Source organism: Poecile atricapillus, chromosome 2, assembly GCF_030490865.1.
Source record: "Poecile atricapillus isolate bPoeAtr1 chromosome 2, bPoeAtr1.hap1, whole genome shotgun sequence".
Taxonomy (NCBI): Eukaryota; Metazoa; Chordata; class Aves; order Passeriformes; family Paridae; genus Poecile; species Poecile atricapillus.
The window spans coordinates 114,490,194-114,502,119 of record NC_081250.1 but is presented as its reverse complement, the minus strand read 5'-3'; the positions used below and the strand labels follow the sequence as shown (position 1 = coordinate 114,502,119).

The 11,926-nt window shown below is 36.5% G+C and overlaps 1 protein-coding gene across 1 annotated transcript; it reads right to left on the bottom strand.

Annotated features, from left to right (window-relative positions):
- Nucleotides 1-3,727: 3,727 nt before the first annotated feature.
- On the bottom strand, nucleotides 3,728-11,290 carry RGS20 (regulator of G protein signaling 20). Its single transcript, XM_058831890.1, has 4 exons — nucleotides 11,145-11,290; nucleotides 6,935-7,021; nucleotides 5,872-6,106; nucleotides 3,728-4,657 (listed from the first exon to the last, which is right to left on the bottom strand). Exons 1-4 carry the CDS (start codon nucleotides 11,288-11,290, stop codon nucleotides 4,469-4,471), a joined length of 657 nt encoding a protein of 218 aa, XP_058687873.1. The 3' UTR covers nucleotides 3,728-4,468.
- Between the last annotated feature and the right edge of the window lie 636 nt (nucleotides 11,291-11,926).

Here is an 11,926-nt window from a genome sequence, read left to right as displayed (position 1 = left end):
AGTTGCTGCAGTTTTCACAGCTGTCTGAAATTGGCCTCCTGTATCAGAGAGAATGCAAAAGTGGGGCTGAGACTGTCTCATTTCTCCAGCTGGCTGGCTTGTCTACTGGGTTGCCAATTGTGCTATGACTGACCCAGTACACTGGGATATTTCATGCACTGAAACATGCCAGCAGAACTGGTGATGAATCTCTCCCATCTTAGAATAGCAGGTTTGGTTATTACCTTTATGGACACTTAAATTCTCTCAGATGGAACAGAGTTGTCTTTCAAGTTAAGGTAGCTTGTACACAATTCTAATAGAGAGAAAGAGGAGGCCACGTTTCTTCTAAACTGTGTGTGTTTAGTTTTTTAAGGATCCAGTCTTCTGTAAGCAAGGGCAGAGGATCCTGCTGCTCAGAAAACACAACTTATGGATCCTTCATTAGAAGACATTTTCTCATATATAATACATTTGCTCATATATTTTCTTCTTCAGGAGAAAGTATGAGTTTTAAACTCTTATACAGAATGGTTCTTTTTGACTATCACTAAGCAGAAGGGAAATACTTGCCCAGTGATCGTGGCTGTTGTGAATCCAAGGAAGAGCCTAGTTTTTATCCAGAGTTCAGGATTCCACTTGTGATTACATACAAGAATTTTAAATTGAAACTCACAACTCTTGCCAGCCTTGACAGGACTTAAGTCATCAACATGAAGTCTTCATTCTGTAAAATGTGGTTGTATTACCTTCCAAACACATGCTTCTGGAAATGGATCTTGAAATAGTAGTCATTCATATAAACAAATCTGAGGAATCTCACTTCTTTTAAGCACAGTTTTATACAAGTGCATATTAGCTTCTGTTTCACTAGATCATCACTACTCTTGAATTCTTTTACCATTTCAAAGAGTTTGGGATTAATTTAGTTACAACATTAGTATAAAAAAAAAATCTTTCACAATGTCATTGAAATGATACTCATACCTTTTATGGCAGAAGACACATCTTCTTAAGAACTGCTTACAGCAAAGTTGTTTAAAAATTACTAAATGTGATATGATAGTCTTTCTCATCACTTTATCTTTTTTCTGATATCCTTTGTAATTGAAACTTTGAAACTGCAAAAATACATTATGCTTGTGTGATGAATTTTAATCTACCTTTATATGGTAGAGCCCTTCAGAATACATGTATAATATTTTTTTCTCCATTTGTACTGTGCTAATGACTTTGGAATTTAAAGGTCAATATTTAAAGCACAATATGTTGGCTGAAGGAGCCCATGCAATTTTAATAGTGCTTAGCAGGCTGGTGAAAAGAGCAGTCTTTAACAGTATGCATGTTCTGTAGGAGTTACTGCTTTATGATGTGCAGACATTGAAGGAAGAATGCCAGTGGACTGGAAAGTTGTTACAGCTTAATGATATCCTGCAGTTCGATAAATGCCAAGGCAAACCAACCATACTCATTTTCAACCTAGGATAAATTGATTTTGTGATAATTTCTTACATGATTAAATAATGTCTTATGTCAATATGATTATTTTTTCCTGCTATTCATGTAATAGCTTGTCTATGGAAACTTTTCCTTTTTGGTGTGCTCTTCTTTTGCCCTGAGAAGTTTATGCACCATGAGCAGGTATATAGCGATGAAATGTAATTAACAATTTGTTGTCTGTGTGGGTGCGTTTTTGCTTTCATCTTCCCCCTTCCTCACTCCTTGCCTCCATGCCATCAATTAAATCCAGCATTAACCAGTCTCAATATAACAAGATATTTAAGGGAGTGGGTTGTTTGTGTTTTCAGGAGGTATTAGGATATCTAGGGACTAGCATTCTGCCACTGGTGATGGGTATAAGCTTAAGCCTAAAGCACAGCATTAACATTTGTTAAAATATTTCGGGAAAGAATGCACATTGCAAATGTCAACACATTGTAATGCAGAAGTAAAATGAAAATTGCCTAGAGGATGTCAATTGCTTAGAACTTGTGGCATATGGAAAACAAGCTTAGAAATTACTATTTTCTTCTTTTCATAATTTAATGTTAACCATAAAACTGCCCAAACCAATATAGTTTTCTCTCATTGCATCTTTTTTCTTCCTTTTGCTTGCAGAATAATAGAATATATTGTTTGATATGGACTATGAGTGTTCAGTCTGTCTTGCAGCATTTAATGAAATATCTTTTCAGGGAAGAAAGATAACTTAAAAGAAATAAAATTCTCCATTTTGTGATGTGACATGCTTTGAAATTTTGGTTGTTTTTTTTTTTTTTTTTTGATGTGTGCATATCTTTCCAATAAGCTGAATTTGACCTAGTTAAACTTAATTTGTCAACTTAAAGGTTTAGAGCACTTTACCCACCCTGATTAAAATAAGTACAGCATCATCTGTGTGACTGCAAGCTCCCCGTGAGTGCTGCCTTTTGAAGATACCTAGTTCATTTTGCTGAAGTTGCTACTAACATTGTAATATTTCACATAAACTGAAATTGTATTGGTAGTGCTTTGGGTGTGTTAAACAGAAATTCAGCTGAGGTAACCAGCATTGATAGGTTAAGCAGTGGCAAACAGTACGTGAACTGTGTCTTTAATGGTATGTGAAGGCTTTCCTCTTAACTTAGCCTTCCAGCACTGTGCTACAGTGGGCAAAAGCACTTTGCTTTGCTCTGCTCTCCATAGTTTCTTTGTTTTACTATTTTGTGCTGGCACGGTGAATAGTGTTTTGTTATTGGAAAATGATGAAAACATCATAGAATCATAAATTATCTGGGTTGGAAGGTACCTTAATCTAGTACTAACCTCACTGGCAGGAACACTTTCTTCTAGACCAGGTTGCTCAGTGCCCCATCCAACCTGGCTTGAACCAGCCCATAGCATTGATAAGTCACTGTGTACCAGCTCTTCTCCTCTGGTGCTATGTACTGAAAAAATCAAATCATTATGTGCTTCAAAATCCAAATGCAGTAAGGGCACAATATGTCTCCTCTCAAGTGCATTGGGGAAACAATTAAATTGCTCTCTTAAGTTCAGTTTTGTTCTTCCCATTTCCTTTTTTTAGAGAAAGTTCCCATTTTGTATTTTCCATACATTCCAGTGCTGAAATTAGGCAAAGAGTATGTTTTGGAATGGCTACAGTACACATCACTGAACTGTGCCTGTCTGGTTCTCCCTTCTAGGGGTATTATTTTTTTATTTTTTTTTTGTCTTTCTGTTTCCCATATGTCTTTTTCCAACCTGTATATTTCATTTGACCAATTAAATAAATATACAGGAAAAAAATACAATTCAGTGGTAATCCACTATAAACTCCAGAGTTTAATATAGTGGAATTGTAGTGTATCTTGTAATTTAGAAGAAAGAAGACATTAGAGTAATGGATCTACAGATAGTTTATGTGGATTCAACACTTTTTTCCTAATAATTCCTCTGATTACTGATATTGAGATATGACCAGGAATTAAGTGTAATGCTTTGGATATACTGTAAATGAACGTGGTTTATAACTGAATAGAGCTGGTGCTGTTGGAGAGTCTGAAATAGTTCTGTATCAGAACACAAGTTCCATCTTTCTGCTTTTATTAAGTAAATTGTGTGTATATCTGTAATGGAAACCTTACAAGATCTGTCAGGGAATGGGATAATTTTGTATTTACAAACCCAAGATGGCTGAAACTGCCATACCCTTGAGCGCAAATAGTGAAGTGTTTTACAAACACCTACTGAGAGAAGAGAAAAATATGTTAGAATTCTTGTGCTTTATTTTGGAATTTGAATGCCCAGACTTGCCTTCCTCTGAAATAAATAATTTAACTTTATGAACATCAACAAAGGGAACTTAATGCTTTCAGCAGATTCTAATACTAAAATAATAATTCTTCAGCAAAGGATTTTTTTTTTTTATAAGCAGCATTATTTCAACCAGTAACTTCCACAAACTTGAGATTGCGTGCCAATTTCCATTAGTGCACCATATATGCATTACTACATATATGTGGAAACAAAATAAGTTGAATGAACCTATGCCAGGTGTGATGGCACTGCCTAGAGTAACACAGTACTAACAGTAATATTTTTACTTTGGTCACAGTGTGGATGGGGCAACTGGTTTGGTTTTCAAGAAAATTCTAACACTCCACTTAAAAATCAGTTTTAGTTTCATGCACAGTTGGTATTTGTACCTCAGATATAAGTTGTAATAGCTTTGTGTCTAAATTGTCTGCTGTGTTTGAAAAAATACTGCATTTTTTGAACAATGTTTCTTCTTCATTCTCTTCATTTCCTTTTGCAAAGTAATACTGAATTTAATCAGAAACTGTACTTAGCTGATTGTGTCAGAGCTTTGTGCGGATTTAAATTATATAGTCTGTAGTAAAATTTGCCTGAGTTATTTTCAGGTAAATATCTGCTTAATTCTAAATTCCCTGTGGATTTCTGTAGCCCAGAGTCCCGTCTGTTTTAAAATAAATACATATAAGAAAAAATTCTATGCTTCGATGGATTTTTCAGACAAGGACTGAAGCAAGTCCTTATAAATAGCAGAGTTCATAAACCGTGGGTAAGAGTCTCTGTGCATTAAGGTATAAATTTGAAGCTGTGCGTCATCAAAGGTGTGTTGTGAAGGTTCCAGCATATTTCGGTTAATAACTTCTCTTACTCTGGAGTCCAGACTGACCTGCATATTAAAATAGAAAATAATGTAAATAATAGTGGTGAATAGTACAGGTGGGGGGTCTTAGTTTTTTATTATTGGTTGAAAAAGCCATCTTTTTTAAGCATTTCAGCTGGTGTCCTCCAAGACTGTAAAAATTGCTAAGTAAGCAAAAAATGATTCTGTTAAAATTGGAATGGAATAATAACTTTTGAGTATGGGCAGAGAAATGTCCTCACTGAGGTACCTTATTTGAACAAGTCTGTCTGCAGTCCCATTATTACTGAGACCAATGGGTTATTTCCAGACCAACTTCCTGCTCTCTAGAAGAGAGCATTTGTAATTTTTGGTGACAGTTCATTTCCTGGAGAGCCCAGTGCTGTTGTAAAGAGACTGAGTTTGGAGTAAGAGTATGACGCAGGCGGACAATGTAACCTGGGAAGCTGTTGCTTAATGAAATTGTTCTTAAAATCAGAATGAATTGATGAAACCACAGGTAGGGCTATATAATGATTCCATACAACATTCAGTAATGTCATTTTTTTTTTTCTGCAAGTGTCTAGTGCCTGTAGAGAGATATTAGTATTGCAGGAACAGACTGGGTAGATTTAAGCAGCATTTTTATAAGTGCATAAGTGTAGCTGGCACCAAAAATAATTAAATTGCAATTTTGCAAGAATGTTGGAAGGTTTAAAATTCCAGCCTGCCTGGCAGGATTATATTCAGACTGTACTGAAGTGTCTTTGAAACTTGGCATATTTGCTAACAGCAAAGTGACAAGTAGTTTTGAAAATTTTGGGGAAGTCATTGTGTTTATTCTATGCCATATATTGTCAGCTGCTCTTTGAGAAATTCGTGCTTTAAAAATAACACTTTATTTGTGGTTACTGTGCTTCTGGAGAGACGCATACACCCCCTTCTGAGTGTAACAAAAAAAGGAACTGATTTGTCCAACAACTAAAATTTGAGTTGCGCAAGGATAACATGATCAGCCATATATTTGTGCCTCAGACTAAATATTCCACATCATCAAGTGTAGCATAGGAAGAGCTTCCTTACAAAGTAAGGAAAGTAGTTTTGACCATCTCACCTCAACAATGGGTGCCTTCTTCCCCTAAATATCTACTTGATGGTGGTGGGGGAGAGGAACTTCTCCGTTAGTATTGCTGTAGCTTTAAACACGTTAGAACTAACTATGCAAAGAAACATCAAAGAATGTATTAGGGAAAGCAATATACCTCTTTTGGAGAAAGGATAGAAATATAATCTTCATAAATTAGTCTTGCTTTTTCTTCAATGACACTTTTGTTGGATTCTTGTTTTAGTTCCTCGCAGGCCATCCAGAAGAGCATGTTTTCCTCGCTGAATTCTGTTCTTAGAAATTCACGAAAAGCATTTCTGCCAGCTGGAGTAAGCATCAACTTGTCAAATGATTGAGCCCAGGCATTTACTTCTTCGAGAGTGGGAGCAGGGCTTAAGGAGGAAGAGGAGCAAAAGAAGAGAGAAATGAATGGTTGTTACTCAAGCTGTTTGCAACTGGCAGGAGGCATCTGCCATCACAATAGAACAGAATTGTTAAGTTCATGGGGTTCTGATTCCTCACTGGAACAACCCAAGTGCAAACTCTTGTAAACACATTTATGAGATGTTTTTTGAAAGTGTGGCTGTCAAAAGCTCTGATGCAGGTGATTGCCTATGCTTTGATGCAGAAATTGCAGATTACTGCTCAGAGTAATTGCAACAAAGAAGTACCTGTGCAACAGCTAGATATTTTTCCTATCTCTAATATTCCTTGTTAAATTATGGTTAAAAATTGAATGAAAATACATATAAAGAAGCAATGATTTAAACACTCTGAAAGGTACCCACCTGTATGTTACCATTTTGCAGGTGCTTTTACCTGTTTGAGCATTTCTGAAGAAACTTGTCTGACTTGGGAGGATCTAAGCTCTGCTTTATTGTTTTTGTAAGGCTGAGCACTGCTGCTTAAGCTCACTGCATCCTTGCTGGGTGGAAGCAGGATGTATTTTTAAATTATTCCAGGAAAAAGGAAGACAGTTTAAAATGCTGGTTTTAATTTGTCATGAGAGTGGGGATGTGCTGCATATAAATAATGTAAAATATTATAGATCAGACCTTTGGTTCATTAGGAGGTAAAAACCAGATGACTTGCAAATTGAGTGTAAATGACAAGTAGATAATAGTTCTTTTCATATTTCATGTAAATGATTGCAATTACTTAGTATGGTTTGTTGGGTTTGTTTCATTTTAGCTTGACAGAACACTTAATAAAGACCATACCTTTCCTCACAGTTTGGAATACCCTCTGCTTGGAGTTCATGAGATGTTCTCCTTGCTCTCTCTTCTTCTTGATTTCTAACAGTAAGACTGCAAATCAGCAAACAAAGTTTTAGCGGACTTTATAGAGAAAAAAGCTGAACATACACCAGATACTTTTCCTTCTATACTAAAAAAATGTAATTCTAAAAGGACAGAAGCTAATGGTAGGCATATCACCCATAGTTACATTCTTACCTTAATTTTGTAACTGTATAAACCTTGAGTGTAGTGGAATGGTGTTTAATATTCTATAATAAAAAATTTTTAAATTTTTAAATTTTTTAAAATTTTTAAATTTTTTTAAATTTAAATTTAAATTTTCAAAGGAGGAAAGTTTCATAAAATATTTCAACTTGAAGGGACCCATAAGGATTGTCAGGTCCAATTACATATATATATATATATATATATATATATATACACATACATACATACATATATATACAAGTGTATATACATATGTATATGGGATATATATGTATACATGCATGCCCTTTGTCATACACCAAATCTATTCTCCATTGATTTTTGTGTGTTTTTCTGTGTATGCTCAGTGCAGTGCTTTTACTTAAGCAGGACCTGATGCACTGGTTTTATGTGAGTTTGATTTCAAGGCAGGTGTCTTTAGATTTGTTTGTTTCCATTTTCTTCCTCCTTGGCTGTGATGAGGACCAAGACTCTGGTTTGGAGTGGTGATACCATGTTATAGGGAAGCCAGAGTTCAGAAGCAGGACACAAGATTTAGGTGAGCTAAAGACTTCTTTCTGTATGTGATGTTGGAATGGTAGGCATCTTTCAGAGTTCAGATGTAGATACAGCCAGATTGATTGCATCTTACAAAATTGCTAATACATGCATCAAAATGTGAGGTCTGGAGCACAAAAAGCAGATCTATCATTGCTGAATAACATTTTGAGTATGTCTGAGTGGAAACACTTGTTTGTGGCATTACAAAAACAAAGTTTTCTGCAATCACTAGTGATCACTGACAGGTTTTGATGGCCCATGGAAGGGTTGCTGTCAACTCCTGCTTCTTTCATAAAATATTATTTAAGATAGCTCTAGTTTTTTTAAATTTCTTTTGTAGTTGTAGATAGTTCATTTTCATTTGAAACTGGATTTGAAAATATAAATATTATTTTAGAGAGTACTGTACTACATTCCAGTTCATCCTGGCTGTGGTAGCTTAGTGTGAAATGCACATGCATATATGCATGCAGTCATATAATCTGTAAAGCTGCTTAAAATATGTAAAGAAGAAAAGGTTGGAGTGAATAACCTGTTACTTATATGAAACGTGCCCTCCAGCTGAAACAAGGCAATACAGACACTAAAACTTCTAAGAAAATATCCAACTTAATTTCTTCATTTGTATCTCACCTTTCTTTCATGCTAATGTTCTGAGTTTTGCTGCCTTAATCACTAAGAATTTCATTTATCTCTAGGAAGGTTTTTTGTTAAACCAGTGGATTTTTCTGCCTCTTCTGCATTTCAAACTCTTGGTGAAGTCTTATTTGTGCCTGATTATTTACTGGGCATCTCCTTCTCCATCTTTGTCTACTGTAGCCCATATTCTGCAGAGACCTGCTTTTTTCTTTGCCATGGCAGTCCATATGTTGAAGACATAAAAAAAAGCTTTTGTATTGCTAAGATGAAGAGTAGACAAAAAAAACCCACTTATTTTTCAGCAACATCTGAACCATATGGTCAAACCAGTGAATTATTTCAACTTACCTTTTCAGGAAAAAAAGAGAAAAAAGTAAGTAGTAATGCTAGTTCTTTATTCTGTTAGGCTTTATGGGTCTCAAGCCTTTACTACCCTTTTTACCAGTGGTTCTGGCCTTTTTTGAATGTGTAAAGTGATATGTATTCCTCACACACAGACAGGAAGTGATACTCTTGTCAGAGCTATTTTGGATTGAAGGCAACCAACAGATCCAATAGCAAGGAATACAGTCGTCATAGAAAAGGAGAAAGACCAAAGAAATGACAAAAGTGTCCCTAAGAAAACATGCCATGCTTCAGAAAATTACTTACAGGCAGGGTCTTTCCCTAGAAATGTACAAGTAAAAATAAAGAGACCAGTGCAATACTGTATCCTCTTGGGATCTGGAAGAGTAATAGGCTGGAGGCTTCGGTTTGACTGCAGGAATGAGCACAGGCTCTGAGCATCCAGCTGAGAGACTCATTTCAGTTCATTCTAAATCTACTATTAAGAATATGCTGAATATTGGATGTTCAGCAGCTCAGCTGCATGACTCATGGAGACTGTTATTTTTATTCCTATTCATAATTTTTCTGTTCCAAGAGCTTAGGCTATTTTGAGGAAATGGTCTATGAATGGGGAATATAAATAGCTTAATTACGGTTTGTTTTGCATTTCTTGCTACTAGAAAACAATTGTTAAAAAAAAAATAAATCTGAAATTATTTTAAAGCTGAAACAAGCTGCTCTGTTTCTGAGCCTGTATTGGTTTCCCAGATGATTCTGAAATGCAAATAGGAATTTTAAGCATCATGAAATTTGGGTACTTTCACAAACCCTATTGAGTAAATTGCTTTCTTTGAATTGTTTGAATAGTGAGATGCACAGAAAAGGAGCATCCAGGAAAATACCAAGTAAAATCACAAAATAAAAACCCAAAAAACCCCAAAAAACACTTTATCAACAATTTAAAAAGTAAAATGCAAATGTTATATACTTTGACTTAGTAGATAAGAATATCTTATTTTTCCCTTAATGGAAAACCATTTTTGTGTAATGCAGCTCTGAACTGAACCACTTGCAATTGCACTGGACAGCTGTTGAAATTGGAATTTGTGTGGGGTGTTTTAACATCGATGCAATAGGTAGCAAACTGATCCTGTACAGGCAGAGTGTTAATGTCTCTCTAAATTCTACCTTAGTTTACCTCTAAGCACCTGCTGAAAAGCTTGGTAGGGTCAGAGGCAGAGTTCTTGGCATCCCACAAAAAACCCCAAACCTCCAAGTGGCATTTTGTTCTTGCAAAATATTCACTATTTGCATTAGGGAGGGCAGAATTTTGTGTGTCTTGGCTTCTGATGAGCTGAGTACCAGTAGCACGGAAATGATAAGTCTTCTCTTCCCTTGCCTTCTAATGGTGTTCTCCATAGCATTTGCCACAAGGTGCTATTGGAAAACAACATTAGTGGAGTAGATTCCTAGCCCAAGCTATAAAGTTATTTATGACAACTTCCCATCACCTCAGTGCCAGCTTTGCTTGCTCTGAAGTATTTATGTGGTGGATAATGAATTTCTAAGAAGCATTCCACTTGCTGTACAGTGTTCTGGCTGAACTCTATGGCTTGTATGAATGCAAGTTCTACTCTCACCCATTAAGTAACACTTTACCCTAAGCAGATACAGGGCTTTTGAGTAAATTTACTTTTGAAGTTGAGAATTAAATCACGAGGAGCTGGTACAAAAATGAAGGTGAACACATGGTTAATTTAAGGAATCAAGTAATTTCCTCTCTTTTGCTTTGATTGAGAAATCTTCCTTAACAGGAGTGGGACTTTTGTAATGGGAGTTTTTTCTGCATTTTTTCTGCATAGCTCCTCATCTTTAGTAAATATGTGCCATGTTTAAAGTTTTTGGTCCCAATGATTATCTTCATACAAGTTGCAGGTGCCATCAGTTGGCAGTACTAATTAATGACAACAGATCCAGTTACCTTCAGGGGAAAAGAAGAGTGCTGGGCACCTGGTTATTCATTTTCTGACCTACAAATCCTTTTTTACCTTCTCCTAACTCCATTTAACACCTTCAGTGCTTCTTGTCAAGGCCAAAATCTAAATCTAAAGCTGTGACATATTCTGGTATTGCTTTCAGTTTTTTGTGGGAGCCTTTGTGAAGCTCAGTGCTGAGGAGACCCTGTCCAGCACAAAATAGACATTACACAGGTATTGACAAAAAAAGCAATAGAGATACTGTACAGATATTTCTTTTAAAATCTGTTATTTCAGTGGCAGGGTAAAGAGAGTACACTGGTGTGGAGGGTTGTGTCTAGTAGTAGAGCCCAGTTATCACTTTGTGTCCCAGAATTGCAGAATTATACAAGTGTTTTCTTTAGCTTATGTTGTCCTATGAAGGAGCTATGCGTTCCTTCCCTGCTATTCTGTTCCCTAGAGGCTTGAATGAGAGGCGTTACCATGAGCAGCTGCAGCAACAGCACCAACAAAAGCAGCAGGCATTGGACCCTCGATTTCCTGTGCTGAGCTGAGCCTGTGCAGCACCTGGGGTCTCCGGGGTCGTAGCCATCTGCCGTTTGCGTATCTCTGTCCTCTCTGATCCCATGGGCTGCAAGCAACAAAAGAAGGGAGAAGTAAGAAACATCTCTCTTTTTTATTCTTTTTTTGTTTGCTTTAAAAGTCTTACCCAGAAGTGCTGAAGTCCACAGCCTCAAAGGAACTGAAAAGCTAAATCACTGGTTTTCCCCCATGGAAGTTCTTAGGTGTTGAATCCTTTGGAAGATTCACTCATTTAAGTGCTGTGATGGAAGGCAAAGGGCTAATGAATTCTTCACAGTGTGGGAATACAATGAGAAGGGAGTGGTGATGCAGAGAGCAAAAGGTACAAGTGAGGGGTCCTGGAGAGCTAGAGCTCTTGGTACTGAGGTATATAAACCTAGGAGTTGAAAAGGATTTCCTGAGGTTTTGACTTCAAGGCCATCCTAAAGAAAATAGCAGAATAAACAGAATAGCAGCAGCTAGGGCCTCTTTTTTTTTTTCTTTCTTTTTTTTTTTTTTTTTTTTTCCTTTCACCTGATTAGCCAAAGCACAGGTTTCATGATGCTTGAGAAAGACACCTGAGCTCTCCTGAAAATCTGGCCTTTTGTCTCAAACCTGCTGGTTCCCTTTGTAGCAAAGGGGGAAGGGCCAATGCTCATTTCTCCATGGAAGGTCTAACTGCCACAGTTTTTGAAAACATTTT

Excerpts from the sequence above, each read along its gene's own strand:
- RGS20 (XM_058831890.1), bottom strand. The coding sequence starts at position 11,290 with ATGGGATCAGAGAGGACAGAGATACGCAAACGGCAGATGGCTACGACC. Across the intron at positions 7,022-11,144 it reads TGTTGCTGCAGCTGCTCATG|TCTTACTGTTAGAAATCAAG; the intron begins GTAACGCCTCTC and ends GCTGATTTGCAG. Across the intron at positions 4,658-5,871 it reads CTATCCTTTCTCCAAAAGAG|GTCAGTCTGGACTCCAGAGT; the intron begins GTATATTGCTTT and ends TTTAATATGCAG.